At 35.4% G+C, this 24,680-nt stretch overlaps 1 protein-coding gene across 5 annotated transcripts in view; it reads right to left on the reverse strand.

The window, feature by feature from the left end:
- Nucleotides 1–3,614: 3,614 nt before the first annotated feature.
- LOC111870512 (breast carcinoma-amplified sequence 3 homolog) overlaps nucleotides 3,615–24,680 on the reverse strand; it is a 47,637-nt gene continuing 26,571 nt past the window's right edge. For 4 of the 5 annotated variants that reach the window (XM_023862861.2, XM_023862862.2, XM_033753876.1 and 1 more), the window contains exon 12: nucleotides 17,644–20,414. In XM_023862861.2, coding sequence (XP_023718629.1) covers nucleotides 18,289–20,414 — 2,126 coding nt within the window. In that variant the 3' untranslated portion in view covers nucleotides 17,644–18,288. Of the gene's footprint in view, nucleotides 6,492–17,643; nucleotides 20,415–24,680 lie in introns of those variants that run through there. The other variant, XM_033753878.1, reaches the window with a different exon arrangement.

Here is a 24,680-nt window from a genome sequence, read left to right on the forward strand (position 1 = left end):
TGCCCTATGAAGATGACATTTATTATACTTCTTTTGGCTTATTTTGGACTTCATCCATTGTCTGGTATGTAGAAGACAAAAGACCACGACGTTTCGGAGACTGGATCTGTCTCCGTCTTCAGGTGGGTCCAGTGATTGAGACTAGCTCTTTCTAATGGGCCCAACTGAGTACGTTTATCCTTCCCTACCCATCTGAAGACAGAGACAGATCCAGTCTCCGAAACGTCGTGGTCTTTTGTCTTTTATATACCAGATGATGGATGAAGACCAAAATAAGCCAAAAGAAGTACAGTATACACCATTGTCAGAATATTTTCAAGACATTTATTATGCTTAAAACTGAAGCCCAAAGTTTAATTTCTTGCTTGTTGTTTCTGTTGTCTTCTTCTTCAATGGCAATGTGTTAACAGTGAAATTCAGTGTAGTGTAGTGTAGTGCAGTGGAGCTTATCTGACAACTACAGGCCACATCACTTAACCCTTCAAGCACACCAGTAACTATACATATCACCTCCTTCAACATTTAAGAACTATGCATTCTGCCTATTTATCACATTTATAGGTCCACTTAACTCTCAAAATAAACAGAAGTTATTTCTCTGAGCAACATTAACCAGCTGGTCCTTGTAATTGGGAGGTAACATGTTTTCTGGAGGTAGGCACAACATTTTTAAATATTTTAAAAATACTCTTCAAGGTCAGAAGAGTTAAATTGCCTAATCATCCTATGTATACTACATTCATGTCAGAGAATCTATGCATACATTCATGTGTCTTTTGTTCACACTTCCTGGAGAAGGAATGGTAATAACAAAAGCATTTCTTTTGGCAATGGAAAGTACTGGTATTCTAACTTTCAGAAATTCAATACAGATCACATCCATTTTATTGAATGGCTTCCCTCTTGCCACTTCTCGAAAAAAATTCCAAAAATATTTTTTTTAGAGAAATCGTCAGTAATTTGAAGTTAAAAATTTCATTTGACTTGAAGATATGCATACAGCTTGTCTGTATTTACCTATACTTATCCTAACCTGAAAGGGAAATCAAAACACACACTGTCTATAAACTGCATATAATTACATAACTATCTTATACTGACTAGACATGCTATATGAAATACTGGCTCCAAGGTAATAATTGAAAATATTTATTTTGACCATAAGATCTATGAAATTTTGATGGTTTAAGAAAAGAAAAGTTTTATTTACAAAATTATTGAGAGCATAAATATGTAACTATCTCAATATTATTTTATGGCAAAAGTTATTTTATTTTTAAGAGTACTAAATGAAACATTTAAATTCTTTAAGTTCCTCTTTTACTAAGCTTTCCATTTCCATTTTAATTAATCTCTCTTAGATATAAATATTCCTTTTACTAACTTGTTTTCAAACATCTATAATGTATACAATTATATTAAATGATACTAAAAGTCACAATTTTTTAGATGTATTACAAAATATCAATACACTCAGCATATTGATCTAGAGAGAATATAAAAAGCAACAAACATTAACATTTTAACTAACAAAGAGTTTCGAAATTAATTAATTTTTATTCATAATATTCAATTTTTGTATGTGTAATAATACTTTAAAAGAAGCTTCATGGGCATTATGTTCTCTAGTGACATGTCTATCAACTGTAGATACTGGTAAAAACTAAACTTAATATGACGACTTAATTTATTCTAAAGCCACATAAACTATGGTGGGTATAAAAAATATCTGCGCATCCCATTATCTTCAAATAACTTTATGTGTACAATAAAAAATGAAAATCACTTTATTACATTATTTTATCATAAACCAAAACATGACTGTAATGAACGTTTTAATAAAGTAATGACAAAACTACTATAAAAATTAAAACCCAAGTGCATGCACACACATGCACACACATTTCATGTTCAGGAATATGAGAAAACAAGTCAACGGCAATGTATCCGCTTTACAGCAGATCCTATATAGGAGTTTTCAATATTTTGTTAGCATACTTTTAGCATGTAAGATTTGAGGCTTTCACGGCGGTGACTATGAAGAAAGCAGTCTTCTGGGATTTGGCACCGTGTATATGTGGTGGTAACAGACAGATTTCTTATACTTTTTCTTCTACCCTGAAGATGGGGGCGATACGTTCCTCCGAAACGTCGGTTAACACCACATATACACGGTGCCAAATCCCAGAAGACTGCTTTCTTCATACTTTTAGCATTATTACAGTTTCTCGGCACTGACCTTACCAAATTTTGAGTGGTTTCCATATAACACCAGTGATGATAAAATGCATGACTATATAATATCACTGCTTCAAAAAAATACCATACAGACGCACAGTATACCTCCAGATTGGCGAATATATAACCGGGAAATGACATTTTCAAACACAGCACTACACATGTTCAACAAGTACCAGATTAAACAAAGAGGGCAAAATCATTATTTGAGTGGGAAAACAGAAGGAAATTTCTTTTTTAAATTAAAGAATTACCTGAAATGGCCTTATATAAAACGAGAATGATAAGAAGAATAATGGGTGAGATCGTATTTCAAACGTAATAAAGCCAAAGTCTGCCTGCAAATTTTAAAGAAAGAAAATAGCATAAATAACACAAAAACCTAACAATACAGATGTACCGAAGCATAAGAAATAATGAAGGTTTGTGCTCTGTAACTCAGGCACACTGACCATGTAATTTAACTGTTAACAAATCATGTTGTAGGGTTTAGGAATATCTCCACCCCACCCCACTCCCAAAACAAATCTGGCAAGAAAAGCAGTTAGATTTTATTTTGAAACTGTATCTTGATGATTAACGTTTGAAGTTAAATCTTCATAATGAAACATAACATGCTGATGAACTAATTCTCTGATAGCAGAACCTGAACATTCAACACTGCTAATATCAAATCCTGCACAGCATATAATTCTTACCCTGTTCTATCAATATATCCTATATTCCTAAGATACAATTTATTGTTATCCTACTTTCCTCCTCTGTCTTCCAAGTAGCAACTGTCCAAGATGTTTCCCAAACAAAATTTTCTAACTATTATTTGTTTCCCCTTCCTAGCTACTGACCATCTTATCACAGGCTCCTAAATTTCACTATTCTAGCAGTACTGGTGACTTGGAATACATCATGATATTCCTTCTTTGTGATAACATATAATGAGCAGCTTCATGATTTATGTAGGTCATACAGTACTGTTAGACATATGATAACTAATACCAAATCTTTTTGCCCAAAAAATTATAGTCTGATACTATAATTTACAATTTGCTACCTCTTCCATATACCAGCAGCCTTCATACAAAAGAAATCGCACACTACAGCACAATACTAAAAAAGTAAAAAAGTTGTCCCTGTGCTTAACTAATTGAGCACTACACCATAAAGACATATGGGGGAGCAGATATATAGAGCCACATTTTCTTGACCTTGACACTAGTTGGAGGTGAGTGGTCACCTTGCCCCTGCTGCTTTACCACTGGGAAAGAGCCCCCAGTACCCATTGTAGAGGAGGTTGGGTGGACCCCAGAGCAGGTCTGGACGGCATGGAGGAGTGAAAATTCTTGAGCCTACAGGGACTCGAGCTCTGACCCCTTGGTCGTCCAGCCCATAACCACTCACTATACAGACTGAGCTATCGTGGCTCTACAGCGCGATAATATATTTATAAAAATTTGACTCATGAAATAACTGATCTATTGTGAAAAAATGATTTTCAGATAATAGTTTGAATATGACACTAATCTGTCACATGGAACCTATTCAGAAGTAAACAAATGGTTTAAATCATTGTGTATGGAATTCAAATTGACAGAGAAGAACATAAAACAAACTTGCACTTCAAGTTCATTCACAACTAAATAACAATGAGACTTGGTTCTCCATAAGCAGCATTATTTCTTACTATGTATCAAAATACCACAATTCAAAATCAGAGTGTGTTGTAGTGAGACTCACAAAAAGAAGCTGCACAAATCCTTCCAAACACTGATCCATCACAAGGTTGTGTTAGCTCAGATTTTTTATCTGGGTGAACTGACTTCTCTAACAATCCACTAACAGATGTAGACATAATTCGTTACAGCACTTAATGCAAAGTCTGTTTTATTATTCTCCAACATACATTCTGCCAGGTTCATCTATTCTGTCATGAATTCGAATAACAGGAAGAATGACAAGTGAAGAAGAGCACCTTGCAAGATTGTGAAGGACGTTGCATTCCTTAGCAACTCGAGTCCCCAAAGTAATTCTGACACGAGTTGACTGGACATTAAATTAGCATTAAATTAGATGCAACCAGTACAGAAGCAGCATATTTTGGTAAGGATGTCAATGCAAAGGAACTTCTTGGCGAACAGAGTTCTGAATTGTCAGGGTTACACAGCAAGGGAACTTTGATTCGTGTGAGATATGTAAAAACCCATTTTCTCATAGAAATAATTTATCGGGACGTACAAGTGTAAGTAGTAGAGAAACAATGTCTCATTGTGAGCTGTGTGTCACACTGTTCACTGAGAAGCATAGTGCAATGTGACAATTCAGAAGTTCAGAACAAATGCAGTTATAGTATAAATACACTGAATAACCATACAAAACATTCTAATATTTTAAAACTGGATTTAAAATTTTGATTAAATTTTGATCTACTGAACTGATGAACTGAATTGGATTTCAGAATAGGATAACTACAAAAGACAAAACAGAATAAAATGTGCACAGGAAAGAAAGGGGGCGGGACTCCACTAATTACCAATATACACTGTGCACAAAAAGGTAATTATATTTCAGAATTCAGATTTCAATCATAAAATTGGAAAAAAAAAGTGTTATGACAGCATATAAAGTACATCAGTTTCCCTAAAACAATTTTAACACATCTGATGATGGCTGTATATGCAAAACATGACAAATAAAGTGGAAGAATTAAGAATTTTAAAAATTAAAAATATTGAATATTGAATTCTAAACTTCTAGTACAAGTTGCACAGCAAATGGAAAAGGACATGTGTAAAGAATAGAGTGCAACAGGATGCTAAAACACGATATCAGGATTACCGGCACAGTTTCAGAAGCATGCAATTAGGTCAGACAGGTTTCTCTGGAATGCTAAATATCTTCCTTAGCTTCCTCCACAAGGACTGAGTGCTTGAATACTGTTTTGAGGTACAGCAGTTAAAGTGGTCTTTCCATCTGTTCCTACGTCTTATATATTGTTTTATTCCGGGAGCATGTGTATAAGATATTTCAGGGATTGTGTTCTTGCATTCTGTCTACATGTTGTCTCCAATTTACCTGATAATTTGGGCATCATGACCTATTTTTCTGGTTTAAAACCTGGTTCTTACGTTTACATTATGTAATCTGTATCATTAAAGTTACTCTCAGAAGTGATACAAGAAACTTCATGTGTGTAGGTTCTACTCTTATTTCAGAACTCTTTCTTATTGCTCATGTCTCACTTCCAAAACATTAACTATACATTTGTTTTACTAGATTACATTAGATCTCACATGTTCTTGAGTAAAGAATGCTTTTAAAAATCATGCCTGTCTCCAGTCAATTACATTCCACTTTCAACACAATCTAAAAAATAATATATCACTAATACAACCCTCAAATAGTTTTTATACAAGATACTGCACTTATTCCTTTGGACAGACAGACAAACTAACCTGTATACGTACATAGTATTCTTTCACATATATGACGACTGATATAAATAAGCAGTTCTCCCAACCTTACAAGGAATGTTCAGTCAGTATTGTTTAATAAATTTATATAACTTGTGATAACTGGGAATATCTGCTTATCACCTAAACCATGGCCTGAAATTTTCTTCTCAGGGATTAGTCATATACCACATTGGTTCCTTTAAGTTGTTTTATTTCTGTTACTCTGATAGATTGCTAGCAGCAATGAAGCAAAAATGCTTCAAGTCTCTGTATGTATTCATCAATGCAGCAACAACACTTGATCAGCAAAACAAGTGCATGGGCTAGTTAACGTATGTTACCCTCAAGTTTAAGAATAAATGTGGATGTTTCAACATACATTCAAAGTATGAGACATTATCAGTAAAATTCCTGTCATTCAAGACAACTCATACCATGTATAACCAAGTGCTGTAAATAACCTGTACTCAGTCAACTGCTTTGCTTTAGTAGAGATTCCACTCCCTCCATCAGCTTGGATAATCGGCAAATGACTGATTTATTTCTGCAGGCTCAGCTGTCTTCAGTATCCAGATGTCATCTGGTCAATTGGTATTTGGTCTGGGCATGATATTATATAAAGAAATTCTGGGCTTGCCTTTTGATTATTTCACACAGAACCACTGGAATCTCCAGGAAATACAAGCACATTCTCTGCTCCATAGGATGGTGATGGTGAACATCGTGCATCAAATGATGCACGACTTGCAGAGCTGAAACTGCTGGAACTAAGGTCTTCATAACTGGCCAAGGACTGGCTCCCACCTAACAGAAATAAAGTCAATTTTTAGCCCACATAATTGACAAAACATATTTTGAGGCCTGTGCAGTGAATGCCAGCACAATGAAAGCATGAAAATTAAAATCCAAAATTCTGTTGGAAAAAATAACCACACTTTTGGGTTTCAACAAAGTTTGCATTAACACAGTATGCCATCTTACAATTGTTTTGTGAGGCTTACGATCATGTTTAAAATATTAATACTGTATATAAGCAACTGTTTGCTTAGTATTAGGAGTAAATAAATAGCATGGTAATTTTGTTCAAGATTTCACGTAGAGTTGTGACATATTTTCTGAGTTAGTTATTTTCAAATATATCTAAGAGTTCATGAAGATGACAAAATAGGGAGAGAAAGTATATGTACCATGTCACCTTGCTTGCAGTAAACACCAATGTATCAAAGGCCATGTGTTCACAGACAAGCAGGACAACTGTATAAAATTTGTCCATAGCTAATGAATGCATGTTTCAAGTAAATGACAAGGAGTTCTGCAGAGAAATCTCTGATATTCACATATTAAAACTACCTTATAAGTGAATAATTCATGTTTCTTTGTGGACAAAACCGTTTTTCATATCGTATATAGAAATAATAAAAATAATCAACAAATGTCACAGAAATATAATCAGGTGATCCATTTCTGTAACATAATTCATTCTTTGAAATCCCATCATAATTTGGACCTTGTAAAAAATATTAACCTATTACAAGTGGTACCAACATGTTAGAAATCATTTAGCAATCATTTACCTAGTCTGTTTTTCTTTCATTTACTACAGTACCATATTTGTCCTTAAACGCTGTGCACTCCATTCCCTCCAAATACCTCTTGGTAAAATGACTGCTCCTTACATTCACAAACATGTTTCTCTCAGGTATTTTATTAGAAGATACCACTCAGACTGTGCATGAATATAATGCACAATCAGCCTTCCAGCAGAAAAGAACTTTAAGTTATATTTGAGCAAATATGGTATTTATTTACTCAATTTGATACAACCAAGCTTATGTGTCGTCAAGTGTTAGGCAATAACAGAATATGAACTGGGAAGGAAGAGACCATGGCTATAGAATTTAACTGATGAAAATACTAGAGGGAAGATGAAGAGGGTCACATAAATTAAACAAAAACCTGTAATGGAAACTTTAATCCACTCTGTTCGAGATTTCAGAAAGGCATATGTACAAACCACACAAATATATCTTCTGAATGTTTTTAAAACCTGTGTCATGTTCAGCCTTGCACTTATAACTATTATAACAACACAGCACAGAGACCTAATTATGGGTATTTATAACACGGATGAATAAGTTATACACAAAAAATAAATATATATAAAGTTGAAGAAAGCAGTCTTCTGGGATTTGGCACCGTGTATATGTGGTGTTAACCGACGTTTCGGAGNTAAAGTTGTTATATCTCATTTAATATTTAGTTTTACATTGCAGTGTCAGTCCAATGGCACCTTTGTGGGAGGGTGAAAAGAACAGTAAGCAAACAGTTATAGAGAGTTCTGAATACACAGTGCCACTTTTGTTAAAAGTTCACAAATGCAAAACCAGACGAAAAATAACTCCAGTCCTATCATTACCACTTTAAAATACACACTGGATGCCCAGGGTTAAATCATAAGAGGGGAGGGGAGATTAAGAAATACAATTGATGGATCATTTCATTTTCATGCTAGAATACCAGTATTTCACAAGACAGGATAGGTTTTAAACTGGTATATTTTTTAAAACATATCTATGGCTTCTTTTGCAACACTGTCAATAGAGCGAATTATATATCACTGAATAGTACAATGATAACTAAATGATTTGGAAAGGCTGTGGAAGGAAGCAGTTATGGCCTATTTCAGGGTAGTATCCTACTATCCACCTAGAAGGACAGAGAAAACTACACTTAACTATGTTTCAAATGGTTGCCAGACTGTTTCTAATAATCTTATATAAACCTTGTCCAATCAGTATAATTTCTTCAGTGCATCATCTTCTTACTAGACAAAAACGTTTCTCTCTGCAGAAATGACATAACATAACTATACCTAATAATAAGTTATAACAATAAATTAAAAGTTTTTCTGAATTTTGGATTGTAGTTGAGAGAAAAAATTATGAACTTCAAATTCAATTTTCTCTGCAACTACCAGAGAGATATCTGACTATAAATATGATTTTTTAATTAAATTTATTTATGTGAGGTCACATTATGAATGAACTAGAAACCAGTTATGAAACTGCGGTAGGATTTTGATCAATGGATGCTCTAAATGAGTGCTCCCAAAATTTTGACATGATCTCCACCCCCTCCCCCACCAATTATTTTACTGAAATAAACATAACCCTCTGCACTAAAGGCTGTACCACAGCTCAAGCGGTTAGTCGCTGACTTCCCACTGTGACAGCCCAGGTTCGATCCAGGGTCTGGTCAAGTGGGATTTGTGGTGGACAAAGTGGCATTGGGGCAGGTTTTCTCCGAGTACTTCAGTTTCCCCTGCCGATCTTCATTCCACCAATTGCTCCACAATCTCCCTCACCTATCATCTGGGGTTGGCACAATAGGCCAGAAGTGGCCACAGTACAAGGGACTTAGTCCCACCCCACTAGCAATAAAAAAAAACCTTCTGCACTCACATTCCTATTGCTTATGATCAACTAACTTCTAAAGTAATACCATATACAAGCTGCGAGTAAAAAATTAAACATTTTAAAATGAAAATGTTGCACAGTATTAATTTTACACAAGTACCACATAATGTCAATAAATGTTGATATTTTTAATACCTGGATTAACAATTCTGACAGGTACTTATTGGAGAGATAATTATATGCTGCTAAAAAGAATCTTCTTAACTGAACTGACATAAGTTATTTTTATTCATGGCCTCATTCCCACCCTGCAATTTAGGAGCCACAGCTCTAAATGGAATGTTGCCAGCATATGCAAGGTGACTAATGGAGATTATCTCCTTTTTAATAACTTAAATGTGTTCCTGTCATTCCTATTTACAATTCATTTATTCACTGTTTACTGTATAAATAAGACTATTTTTGGTCACACTAACCCTACTTTCGCATTATGTTTATATCAACTTTTATCTATAATCTCAAAAACAAGCCACTGAACAAAAAAAATACAGGTTTCACTGACCTCTAAAACTTTTAATTAAAAACACCGTTCAATATGGACATTTGACAAAATACAAGGAAAAATAATTATGGTTCAATACAATGAGTAGCTCTGCAGCAGTGCATTTGTATCTGCAGTAAATAAACAACTATGGCTGACAAGGTATGCACAATCACAAAGAACACAAGTTGATAATATGTGCAATTCAAGCTGTAATATACTTCTTCAAATGGTTATGAAAGTACTTGATTGTGGTAGTGACCATTTTAAGACATTATCCCATAACTGTCCTGGAAGGACTCATGAAAGCCACATAATACCTCAGTTCACCTGGTCTTCAGTCCAAGATTGAAACCTATGACCCATCAAATATAAAGTTTCTATGTTGCCACAGTTGAGGTACATTACAGAATGTGCATAATAAGTATGTGACAGGTCTGGATATACATTCTGGACCGTAACAATACAGGGAACCAGAAACCTGTATTGATAGCTGAGAGGGAACGAAACAAGTAGCAAACGACATGTTGTTAGCGCAACTCAGGAACACAATACACATTTCAAAATTCAAGTACTTTAATCTATTAAATGTGTCTTTAGATATTATGGTTTCAATAGAAATAAAACTAAAATTCTAACAGGCTGCTACCATGGAAATTGTAACAATAACAACCCAACGCAACTATTCGAAGACGTGCAGTACACAACTGTATCTGTATGGGTTAACCACATCAAGAGTGATTATTTATTATTTACTTATTTATTGGTGACAAATTCTAATCCTTTAGGCATTTGGGCAAAAGGATTTCTAAGAATGATGTACTTAATGATGTGACTTGTTTAAGTGTTACTGTTGTAGCAATTATGAATGACAAATAAAATGAATGAATGAACAGATCTAATGAAGGTTTGAAGTAACAACAAAAACTAAGTTATATCCAATGCACCTGTATAATATTCATAAGAAGGTTACACTTTCAAACACCCATTGTTACTGCCCAGACACAAGGATAGAAAGATGCACTCCAGTGGATTACACGTATTTTCCAAATGCATTTTTTACTTTGAATATCTCATTGATCTTGATGTCATTTATTTCAGATATTAATCTAATGCTGCAAAAGTAATTACACCATACATAACACATTCTAGGCTATTGTCAGAATTATTTTTCTATTTCATGAAATATTCACCACATAAGAAACACACTGAATAAAAACTGTAGATTTTCATATCTATATTTTGTGTCATCTGTAACTTTTTTTGGACAATGAGACTTGAAAAATCTGTTAAAAGTTTGATTTGGTGCTTCAAGTGGGGTTTATAACATGCCAGTGCACAACAAAATTAAATTCACAAGACAAATTTTGGTGTAGAACCCCCTCTCATAACACATAAATTTCATCTAAATCTGTTGAGCAGTTCTGAAGACAAAACATATGGATAAATTTGACCTCTCTGTTATGTATCGATTTTATTAACTTTATGCAATGAGGGACTGAAATAAATTTATGCACATGACTGTACATACTATGTACACACATTCACAGCAACTACTGGCTTCACACAACACACTTTTTTCTTTTAACAAAGAGTACTTGGCTGATTACACAGATACAGTTTTCAGCTTGGGAAAAAGATTTGAGATGCTAGACTTCCACCACATCACAGAACAAAATTATGACTTCCACTGATTGTCTACTAGGATTAAAGTGCAGATCAGGAAAATGAGGGGTGAAAGAGCTACACAGTAAATGGAGTACTATTCTAAACCAATCACGTTCCAAAATCTACAGGGTTACACCTACTCAACCTGGGGTATAGGATCTTAATTAAAAAGTTTATATTTATTCATATGGTCAAGAAATGTCACATTTTTGTGGAACCCAAAAACTTGTCTGTGTTCACAAAAGACACTTGCACATTAACCCAAATAAGTTGAATCTGGTCCACATTTTCACATTCCACTTCACTGGAATCCATTTTAATATATATTTCTATGTACAATTGAGTTCTCCAACTGATCAATTCAATAACATTTTTCCGGCAAAACCCTGCACCCATCTCATTTCTACCATGAATGCCTCGTGTTCTGACCAGCACATCATCTTGATTTAATGAAACTAATCAACCAAATATATGAAGCCAACAGTCGCTCAACTACTAAAAAATTTTCCAACATGTTATGACACCCAGTGGTTCATTACCACATTCACAAGAGCCGTCCTCTAGTCCCTATCCTGTGTCAGATCAATCAGTTCATACTACCCCATTCTATTTCTTTAAGATCCATTTTAATAGTATCCTCCCACCTACATCTAGGTCTTTCTAGTGGTCTCTTCCTGCTCGTTTTCTCACCAAAATCATATATGCATTCCTCTTCTCCCCATGTGCGCTACATGCCCTGACCATCTCATCCTCCTTCATTTGCCCAGTCTAATTATATTTCATGAAGAGTACAAGTTATGAATCTCCTCATTGTACAGCATTTTCCAACGTCCTATTAATTTATCCCTCTTGGTCCAAATACTCTCCTCAGCATCCTGTTCTCAGATAACATCAGTCTATGTTCTTCCCTTAACAATACCAAGAGATACATTTCAGATTTAATGAAAGCAGAGAACTTCTTTATCAGTTGAATTTTCAACCATTGAAAGAAAACTAAGTATCACAGAGTTAGGAGCAGGAATATAATGCCACTTAAAATATGGCATGTTTGCATACAAAAATGGCATATGAAAGTGGAGAATACTAGTTCTTTATAGATACAAATTAACTTAAAAATAACTTTCAATATTTCAATCATAAGAATAAGAAGTAAGCATTAACATAACAGGTTTACATGCAAATTGCATAAATACAATGGTAGAAATACACAGAATTTTACTGGGAGAAGAGAGCACATGATGAGCCACAGATGGGCAAATATTGATATGAGATATAGAAAAGTGCATGATGTAATCTACAGGTAAGGCAGTGATTTGAGCGTACTACATAATACAATTCTCTCTATAAAACTATAATAAGGGATAAGTTTTAAGGTCACAAGAAACCACAAAGGATGAACAGAAAGAGAATTGCAGTATCATTTAAATAACAATGTTTACTGCCTCTAGGATTCTATTCTTAGAACCTTGTAAGGAAGTGATTCTTATTTGTCTCTTACACTCTTTAACTACACAACAGCTTGTCAAAGAAACACAAAATCTATATTCCAGAAAGTAATAATTCATCTCAACTAATAGTGAAAATCAGATATCTCCAAAAGCTATGGCTTTTCTTGTCATCAAAAGTGAGGAGGTCTTCATGTTTTGTCACCATGAGAATTCAAGATTATATATTTGTTTCAGAAACTTTACTGGAGCAGATATTATCTTAAAATAATACATACTTCAAAAACACAACAAATATTTGAAATCCATCAATTTGTCGATAACAGTAGGCTTGAAGAAAGTTACTAAAATTAAAAAAAATGCTATTTCCAAAAGATTTTGGAAAAACTATTCCTTCAATTTACAAAGCCAGACACTAGTGTCAAATCCAGTATTACAAGTGACCTCGATAAGACTTCAGAATGCAAAACCTTAGTACCAGTGTTGAATCCATTAATAAAAGTGACCACACAGACTTCAAAATATAAAAATAAGCCTTAGTATGAGCAGATTGCATTTAAATCTCAATTACAAAAGAAAATATAGAATTTACTGTGCTTTTATCAATTAAAAACATCATAACATGACCTCTCACAAGGCATTCTATCTATTGCAGACATATGATCATGAATTTCTTTATAAAACATTAAAATGAGAAAGTTGTAAATATTTAATTGGTTGCTAAAGTTATGTGACAATCTGCAATCATTATAGAAGAACTGCACATAATCTAGAAATCTAGATAGGAGAAATGCATGATGCTTCAGAGACTGGATCTGCATTCATTTTTAGGTAGGAGAGGGTACCAATACTGTTGAATTGACTGGATAAAGCTACTCTCTATCACTTGGCTTGCTCTGCCCTACCTTCAGGTTGATGGTCCTACTTGTTATCACTAGCTTGGTTCTATCCCTGGTTTCAAGTAGAAGGAAAAGGGAATTCACTCTATGGAAACTGTTAGATAAAACTATTCATTGTTACGGGGATAGCTCTGGCTTCAAGTAGAAGGAAAGTGTTTGAACAATTTTGGAGCTCTTGGATAAAGCTATGAAAACAGAAACAGAACTAGGCTGTGAAATGTGGTACAACTTTATTAATTAGAAAATGGTTGAAAGTTCAAAAGAAATTTCCCATCATCGTAAATATCTGACTTAGAATATTATACGTCTGGAAATTATTATGAGAATGGATGTGCACTGTCAGCACAAAGCGGAAACATTCCAAGAACTGGGTTCATGTTCATCAACACAACATATCAGCCCTACTTGCTAAGACACATAACAGACTGATCTGAAAGTACTCAAATGCAGTACATAACACAGAGGGAATATTCCTAAACAACAAGAAAATACATTTACATACACGGACTTCATTAAGTAACAAATATGAGTAAATAATTGTGTGCCAGGATACATACTCATCCAGACACTAATACTACAATATGCTTGACTTCAGGACTTACATAATCCTCAGAATTTTGTCCATTTACATATTCTAACCTGTGATCAGGAACTTTCACTGCAACTTCACTTCTGACAGTTTATGATGTGATATGAGATTTGGATTTTGTTGCCGCAGTTCATGTCACAGTCAGAAGATGGCTCTCACAATATGGTATCAGTGGAGCAGAGTTAAAGCAACATAAAATGTCAATATTTAAAGGCATGATTAAAAAAAATTGTTTGTTTGTCAAAACTGGTGGACTTAGGGTCAGTGTGAAGAATTTCCAGCCAAATCTGAATATATTAAATGAACCATCACTTAGAAAATATTTTTTCTTCTGTTTTCTATTCTAAATATTTATTGTTACTTTGAATTTCAAAACAGTAAACATCAATCTACCATATTCCTGACCTCTGAACACTATGCAGATGGAAAGACAACCACAGCACAAATATTTAAATTTCTAAATGTAATCCAGAAAGTTTCATCATCTTAAATTTTGCAATTCAATGTCATTATCAGCATTCACCTTTAATGTTCACCACATTTCTGTTATTCATTTACAATGTGGTTCTGTCCCATTCAATCCTAGATCTGTCATCAAATACAGTTGGATGACTGTCCTCCTCTTTCTTTCTCTGGCTACCCTTGTTGTACTTTAATTATAATTACATTACAATTCAACACAGACTTCTGGTCACACATAAATCACAGTGATACTCAAACAGCACATTAACCAAGGTTGAATTAATACTGTATTTATGACTATATTTCAATTCTGCAGGGAACACCAGACTGTTCTTTACTAGAACTGATTCTGCAGAATGTTTCAATTGAATCACTATGGGGTGCATGTCCTTGTTACAGTTCCAACAAAGCACAATTCTGAGTTTGTTAGATAGTATTAAGCATAATAAATAGTATAAATAATATAATGAAGTAATGGTGCAACTCACAGAGCTCAGCAACATAAGTAACATATTCTAAGAAAACGAAATGCTGCATTATTGTTTAACAAGCATAATGACTATTGGCAATTCAACAGAAAGTTCGTCTGCTGTATAAACAATATTATTGTTAAGATTCAACACAGTTTAATCATAATATTTAAATTTAAATGCCAGCACAATGGAAAACAAAGGCAAGGCTGTAATAATACAAGCATACATAGCAGGAAGAGCTGGCATGACTCAGTCAGTATAATGACTAAAATAGGGGCTGGGTGACTGGACAATCAGGGTTCAGTTCCTGGTGGGAGCAAAGATTTTTCTCTTCACCATCATATTCAGCCCAGCTTTGGGGACCATCCAGTATGTCTATTGGGTACCAGCAAATTTTTGCTCAGGGAGGGACAAAGTGGCTGGGGCCTGAAGCCAAACAAGTACTGAGGTTATGAATCCATAGAGTTATGCTTCTACCTCACACCCTAGTGTTTTCATGATGTGATGCTTAATAAATAAATAAAAAAAAAAAAAATGGAGATAACTTTAGATTCTTATACATAGGGAAAATGTGTGCCTCCTGGGCAATGCAGTGATGTATTACAGCTAGCACAAGTGACTCCCCCCAGGCAAATATACATACACTGATTTTCCTGTGTATAAATTACCTAAAAAATCTTATATGCTTACAGATTCCCACAACATTTTGAACTGGTGAAAGACCTACTTTTCTTAGTTACTGAATGTACATAGGGTCAGTGATGTTAGGCAGTTTGACATACATACAGCTGAGCTGTTAGTACCTGTTCCTAGCTCTTTTGAGGTTGAAAGTACTATTGCAAAATTGAAACAGTATAAATCGCCAGGTAGTGATCAAATTCCGGCAGAACTTATTCAAGCGGGAGGCGAAATATTACATTCTAAGATCAATAAGCTAATTAATTCTATTTGGAATAAGGAAAAATTGCCTGATCAGTGGAAGGAGTCTACTATCATGCCAGTTCACAAGGAGGGTGATAAAACTGACTGTAGTAATTATTGTGGAATATCACTGCTATCAATTTCATACAAAATTACATCCAGCATTCTTCTCTCAAGGTAATGTCCAATTTAATTCAGAATCATCATCATACAATTTTCTGATAGCAACCACATACAACTAAGTGAAAAATAAAAGCATGTTTTCCTGGTGAAATGATTTTGAGGGAATAGCATGAAATGTCTGGGAACTGGGGCCAGTATGGTAGGGTGACAGTGTGTGGCATTTACACCTCACATATAAACAAAAAATAACAAAATACACAATACAATCAGAATAAGAAAGTGTTTGAATATCACTGCTGCAATATTCTTCTAGAACATATGTACATATGATTTTCACATGTTTAATAAACAAATGACATAACAATCATGTAACTACTGACTGGTGTAATAAATAATCTTCTGGCAATAAATAAAAACACAAATTCTATACTCAATCTGTACATAATGAATTAATTTACATATATAGATATGTAAGTTCTAATATTTCAAGTTCTGAGACAAGGTCAGGTATGTAGTATATCTTCATAACACACCCACTACAATGCCTACATAATTGCACAATTTAAGATACAGCTTCTCTTCAAAGATGAGAAGTATATCGATGACGTATGTTAAAAAATATCACAGTATTGTTAATGCAGTGTTCTCTGTACAAAGTGCATAAAACAAGAGCATAAAGGAGAGTTCACATTCTGTAAGACATCAATTCCAGTATGAAATCTATTTCAAACATTTGTTGAGAGAGTCTACCAAAAAGAATGCCGGGATGTCAGGCATCTGTATAAATTAAAGCTATCCCTGTAACAGGCCATGAAGGCCCATAGGGTCGTGAGACGTCAAGGCTCCCACATTTTCTACATATCAGATGGCGGTGAGGTTGTCAGCTTATGCACCAGCTGCCCTTTACTCCCAGGAAGATTCCTAGTACTCATTTCTCTTAGAGGCTGAGTCGGCCCCAGGGAAATAGTGTGGCTGGAAGGATTAGGTAAACTGAAAATCCAATGACCTCATCATGAATCAAATCTGTAACCTTCCAGCTTGTAGCACAGCATCTCAATAATGCATTCCCCTCAGGCAGTATTTTATTCATCAAATGAAACAGTTACTTTTACATGAAAATGGAAAATTGTTATGTGTTAAACCCTTCACAGTGAGCACCATCTCCCTCTCTGCAGACATCCCACCTATAACACATCTGTTTTTTATGCTATACAGCATACATTGTACAGCCAAGATAGCACAGTTGGCATAGCTACTGGCTACTTGCTGAATGACCGAAAGGGAGAAATTCCGAGTCCTGGTGGGGTCAAGAATCTTCACTTCTCCATGTTGTCCAGACTGGGTCTAGGGTCCATTGAACCTCCTATCCAATGGGTACCGGGAGCTCTTTCCCCAGCAGTACAGGGGCCAAGGCATGAAGCTGACCACTCCTCCATATAGTGCTTAATTAAGTGTAGGGACAACTTTATCTTCTTACAGGATACATTATACTCACTGCACAGAATACGTAATCAAAGCTGCTGTCTGTTAACTATAGTGGAGATGCACATGCAACTTGTGCAATGACACTGAGTTTACAATTAGACTGCAAGTATCAACATCATTATATCTGTTCTTGTTCTTGAGTTGCAGCTGTTTGAAATTCCAGCATTCTTTTTGGCAGACCCTATATGATGCATATTTTACGAAATCATTTACAACTCTATGCCACAGAAATTATGTCTCCATGTACTGTAATCTTTTTACTATTGATTAACTCTGTCAAAATTTGTATAGTGTCTGCAATAAACTTATATCAAATGAAAATACGGAATTGCAAAGAAGGTATTTGGAAAATATGCTTACTCAAAAATGGATTTATACCTTGCAAACCTTGTCAGCAAAAGTATCAACATTACTGTATAATGAACATACTGGAGTTTCTAAAATTAATTTTTATACATAAATAATTTTCAAAAGCTGTTTTGTCTCAGAATTTGAGTCTCTTACACATCCTTGAACATATCTTTAAAACAGTACTCAAAAAATGGTCAACTTTAAAGATTTAAAATATGTGCACCAATTTTATCTCCTTTTCTTTTTCAACCTGCGACTTTTCTTGTTTGCTCCTTGTAATGCAGTGATATTTGTGGCCTCTCCATTGTCTGCCAGTTCATCGTCATTGCCATTATTTTCTTCATTCAACTGAGAACAGTCCTCCTCAATACCTGCAGTTGCATCATTAGTTTCTGATATGGCAGCTGTTCTCAGAGATTCACTGGTTATGGCCACCTTGCAATTTTGATCACTACTTTGAGACTTTCTTGAATCCACAGCCATTTTATCCTCGCCTTCATCACTATAATCATCTACATCCTCTGGCCCTTTAAGAGTTGCAAAACCACTGCAAATATCTCTATCTGAAATTTCCTCAGTCTGTGAGTGATCTGGGAAAACTTTGGCGACATCACTCCAAGACCGCTGGGGAGAAATTCTCGACTCTTCAAGATTCAACAAAACAGTTTCTGAACTCGGTGGGACCACAACTTCTTTCACTGGGTACTTGTTTATGTTCGAGGATGACACTATGCTGCTCCATGACAGCACAGGAGAAGCAAAGACATCATCAAGTGTCGATCTGAACATGGGGTGCTTCTGCCTGCTTTGATCATTGTCTGTTTCGAGCTCAGTGCTCCCCCCACAGAATTTCTTCTCAGACACCTCTCTTGTTTGACTGCTAGTTCTTCCTTCTGTAATGGGCTGAACAAATTGTGAACTCTGAGTTCCTTCCTCAGATTTTTTAGAAAGTGATTCAAAATTTGAATTTCTTACAGCATCATGTGAAGTATTCTTTCCAGTTCCAAAGTGATGTTCATTCAATCTTTCATGTAACAATAAAGAACATAACTTCAGGGGCTCAATTTTTGGAACTGAAACCAACAAGTTGCCCAATTTATCTGAATTTCTGTTATCTCCAGAATCTGGAATGGCAATCAATTCATTATCTTCTATCAACAAAGACCGTGAATCTTTCCTTTTCTCATTTGTTTTCTTAATTACACCATGGGCTCCACTGGGGCAAAGATCATCAAATTCAACCAATTTTGGTGTTCTTCCTTTATCATTCTCTGTGCCCAGGGCATCTGAAGTGGAAACAAGATCCATCAGCATTGCCTGTGAAACAGAGATGCTTTCATCTTTCCTCTCCCCTTCATGATATTTGTGATGTTTGTCCCCAGTAGATAGCTTCATACTCTCAGCAGAGCCACTAGTAATGCTTGACTCTTTCTTCTTTGTGTTCTGTTTGGAACATTTTGTTTCTGAGTGTCTTACTTCATCCAAATTGAAGGTTCTTTCACAGAATGTATCTTCATCAGATCTACACATTTTCCCCCTTTTTAAGCTTCCTTGACCACTTGGGTCATCTGTAAATATGCCTTTAGCTAGAAATGATTTAGGCTTACAACTTGCATTATTCCCATCCTTAATTTTTGATGGTGCTTGTAGTTTTGATTTTACCACTTTTACCTGAGCCTCTTTGTTACTTTTACCACCTACATCTTCTACTTGAGTATCACTTGTTTTTGCAGGCAAGCTATTTTGGGGTTTGAACTGTGAGTCAATTCCCTGTGCTCTTCTCTTCTCCCATACACTTGCAGACAAAGCAAAAAGCCCATTCTCCAAAGTAAGAGTTCTCGAAGGCACCGTCATTTCTTTGTGTTCTGTCTCTCCTACGGTAACATTATGCTCTTTTTTGCCTTCCTCTTTAGGCCACTTGCTATCATCCTTTCTTTCATCCTGAAGTTTGTTACTATATCTTTTAGATGAAGCACTTCGCGTATTTTCTTTACCTTTCTTCTCTGTTCTAAATTCTGCTTCTTTGCTCTCACTCGCTGATGGCTCATACCCCTTGCACTGTGAAAAGCACGTGGGCTTTGACACTGCTGGCCACCTAACAGTGTCATCCAAAGAGGGAGGATCTTGCCTGCTGCACCCATGAAGTGGTTTCACCCCACTCTCCTCCTCTGCAGATGACTCACATTTACTTGGTGTAGTCATAGTCAAATCTGAAGCCAGTGAAGCAGCCGCTTCCTCAGAAGGGACAGACACAGTAATAACAGTTCCCACTGGGTTCACGACTTTTTGGATGGGATTCGAACTCCTCTTCCCTAGCTGAGCACCATGTTGCATTTCAACAATCACTCTTCTTCCTTAAAAAAAAAGAAAAAGCCAGAGGCAGGTTTTTTTTCTGTGTGTACATTAATGTAAGAAAGAACAAAAAATAAAACTTTTGGTGTTATGTGGGACAGATTCATGACGCATTCACCTTATGATGATGTCACTTCAAGTTGAGCAATCACCAATCATGTCTCTGAATTCAAGTGTTAGTGAAAAAGGAACAAACAGCAAAATATTTAATTTTGGGGCATGTCATTCACATCCAAACATGAACCGGACAAATGCACTTAGAGTGTGAATTTTGATTTCTCAAACGCTGACTCTGGCTAAATCTTGTCCTTTCTCTGTTTTACATTAATAACTAATATTTATATTAAATTGTGACTCTATTTAGCCAGTCTGCATTGCAATGAAAGCTCTGGCCCTCTCAAATAATTGAATATTTCACACTTTACTTATACACTGTTCCCTCCATACAATGAGTCAAATATGTTAAGGAAAATTAATGCTTAGCTCTGACTTATGATTTAGGTGGTTGACTGAATATAAATACTCAACCATAAAAATTGACAATACCTTTAAATCTTGCTGGATATGAGGTTCTCAGTCTTGACTATGAAGAATTCTATCCTTCTGAACATAACATGGCATAGACTAATGAGGTGACCAATGTTTTGGAGAAACATACTGCATCAATCTTCAGCATAAAAAAATAAACCAAGTAAGAAACTAGCATGAAGCAGGCAGCTATGCTTGCTGCTTGCTTCAGGCTGACTTCCTGCTCGACTTATTCTTGAATCCTGAAGATGGAGGCATTATGTTCCTCCAAACATCAGTTCACTTTTAGCATCCAGCATTCCATCCCAGAAGACAAAACTCTTCACATTCAAATCTTCTTTAACGCTATATTAACGTTACAAACATAGTAAGCCCACAGTGTTCATGCAATTACACACTAAGAAACATCAGATGAATATCAAGTGTACATTCTGAAAAATGTGTACTTTGAAATCCAGATAATGCTAAAATAAGCAGTTAACTGCTCTGAAAATAAAAGAATTAAAAAATTGTGTACACAACCCCATCAAAGCAAAATATGCCTATATTTTTGGAAAGCAAAATTTAGGGAGAGGTAAGAGCTACTTAAACTGAACAATAACAACAGTGCACATTTTCCATAAAAAAAGGAAACTAAAAACTAACAATGAAGTGAAACAATTGCATCATGGAAACAGAGAGATACCACTTATTTCCAAAAACTTTGCTACTAATGTTACCACAACAACTACTATTCACACCATGCACAAAAATCTGCAAACTTAAGGTCACCACAGAACAATCCTAAATAGGACAAATTACTGCTTCAGCCTTCACTCAGTGTTTGTGAAAGTGTCCTGATACCTTCTTTAGGAATTCAAACATATACATCAAAGAATTTATTACATTTTCCTACTCCTAAGTTACAGACAAAAGAATAACTGAAACTGTTTGGAATAAACAGGGCTGTAGCACCAAAACAGTGTTGCTGCACACACAGCAATCTTCTTCCTTATCTTTGTTCATGAAGCATGTCTAACCCAAAACAGATCATAAATGTGTAAGTTCTTGGAAAAATTTATGACAATGTCCCCCAAATGTTCTAATTCTATACAATAATGCCAGCAAATATTCACAAAATAACAATTAGACAATTTTGTGATCCATCTTTTGTGCATAATTTCTATTTTCAGAGATTCTTAATATGTTAAATTTGCCAGATAAAAATTTGAAGTATCACAAAAAACGTTCCTTATGAAATATGTAGATATTGTGGTATGTAAGCCTGTTGCTAGACTACAACCATGAAATAAACAACTAGAAAACGGCCGTTACTATACAACAGCCTGTAAACTGCAACAGAGTAGCTGTTTTTCTGTGTGGTCCATGCCAAGATGTTATAAGCAGGACAGTTAGTGAAAGTCAGTCAGTGAAGTGAAGTGAAGAGTAGTTGGCTGGTGAGTGACTGAATTAGTCAAGTCAGTTAATGAGTGAGTTAAAGAACTGCAGAGGTTCAGTCACTGTGAGCTGTTGCTGTGAGAAGCTGGTAATTGAGGCCGGGGATAGTTCAGGAACCCAGAGGAAAAGGAATGTCCATCACTGGAAGCTGCTACTGACCAATAGCTAGTGAAGACATGACTGTGGACACTAGTGTGTGTATGTAAGAGTCAACTGTAAAGTGTAGTCATATGCGGTATCAAAGAGTCCAATAAACCCAACCATCAATCCAAATCTTGTGAACAGTCACACCACCACATGACACTATATTAATAAATTATCTCCATACAAAACTTCACAGGTATAGCTAAAATGTTCATCAGTTTTCACTATCAAATCAGAAGGCTAAATCCAGATAATATGTGATTATTATACTTTCCTTTAGATAAAAGTACTAAAGAAATATAAACATTTTTGGGAACCCTATATTGTCATGCTAATGCTGCTCCTACCTAAGAAGATATTATGCTGCACTTTTAGGGGAATTATATTATTCCCTTCTTATTTATCTTTTTAAGAGCAAATTAATCCCTACAGTCCTTCTGACTGTATAGTGATGTTATTTTTAATGGCAAGGAAAAAATACAAGTACAAAGGTATGACTTCCTCTAGCGATACCACACACATGAAAAGCCATCAACTGATATTTTCCTTAGTTTTGAAATGAGGAAAGGGACATAAAAACATTACTTATTGTTGTACTAATTTCCACACTTGAATCAGACCATAGGAACAGAATTCTAACCTGCATATGTGTGAAAGACAAGGTGAGCGTGTGTGATGGGCTCCCATATTCCTCTACATGAAACTGCCAGCTCAACTGCTGCTTTTACCTGATATGGTTTGTGCTACATTATGAGGTATGATCAATAATTTCCCAACTGAATTTGTAGCTTATACTTACCACATTTAGTAGTTACACCATGCTGTCCCCTTCATAACAGTTCCTTTGGGATCTGATACAGCAAGTTCAATGAGTCTGCCATTCTTGGAAGCTTCTATGGGTAGTCCTCTGTTCTGAACTCCATAAGTGAAGTCAACAATTTTTCTTTCTTTGTGATGATGTCATCAAATCTCTTCCCCTTAAGTAATAATCTCAGGTATTGGAAAAACAAAACACACTGGGGGAGGTTGGAGGTCAATAGTCATGTGGCTTTTGGACATAAATTCCTTCACAGTGGGCAGGAGCAGTGTCATGATGGAAGATCAATTTCTAGTGTGTCACTTTTCATGATGTTTTCACCACACATATTCCCATAGATCTTCTATATAGAAATGTTGCTTTGCAGTTCTTTCCTGTGGGATGAGCTACTGATGCAACGATACAATGTCAAAACACAAGAAACAAATGCTCAGATCTGAACTTAAGATAGAGCTCAGTGTTGGGAGCTCTGCTCATTGTTTTCTCCATAAAAAACACATTTCTGACATAGCAAAGATTTCTGTTGCAGTTTTTTCTAGTCTGAAACAGAACTTGATGCACATGTGCTGTTCTTGTCTCATATTGCAGGGGGGGGGAGAGGGGAACACGAACAGCAATAAAAACAATCTTACTTTACAACATGTTACATATGAATTAAACATACCATGATTTTGAAACTAACACCACATGATTCAGCAGTGTTAGTCCATCATCTAGCAGAGGAATTGTATAATAACTACAGGTTTGCTTGCAGCCAGAGCAGAAATTTTTGATCACACCTCATACTAAGATTTTTAAGATGTAGCATCCCACCACATATATTTTTGTGTTATACTGTTTATTCACTAAATTTATAATATCATAATAAAGTCACATATGATGACCAATTCCCATTTTATGCACATAATCTGCTGTGTTCTTATTAAGGCTTATTACACAAAGACATCAGAATGCTCTACGTTTAAAAGCATTTCCTCTGGTACACAAGTGCAATAACAATCAACAATAATGAAATATATTTCTATCTTCTGCTATTTCTCTTTATTATTGCATTATACTATCTCGTAATACTTACTTCTGCACATACAAGGTGTGGCAATAAAGAAACCGGATTCATGCTCTAACCCTTTATTAAAAAAAATCAGACAGTCGAAATGTTATCCCCTTCAATGTAGTCCCCTCCCCGATCCCTACACCGCTCCATGCGAATTTTCCACTGTTGGAAGCAGTGCTGCAGGTCATCTTGTGTTATGCTCTTCAAGAGTTGCGTCGCTTTTGCTTTCACTGCATCCACGGACTCGAACCTGGTCCCTTTCAGCGCAGACTTGATTTTTGGGAAGAG

Source organism: Cryptotermes secundus, unplaced genomic scaffold (assembly GCF_002891405.2).
Source record: "Cryptotermes secundus unplaced genomic scaffold, Csec_1.0 scaffold117, whole genome shotgun sequence".
NCBI classification, from domain to species: domain Eukaryota; kingdom Metazoa; phylum Arthropoda; class Insecta; order Blattodea; family Kalotermitidae; genus Cryptotermes; species Cryptotermes secundus.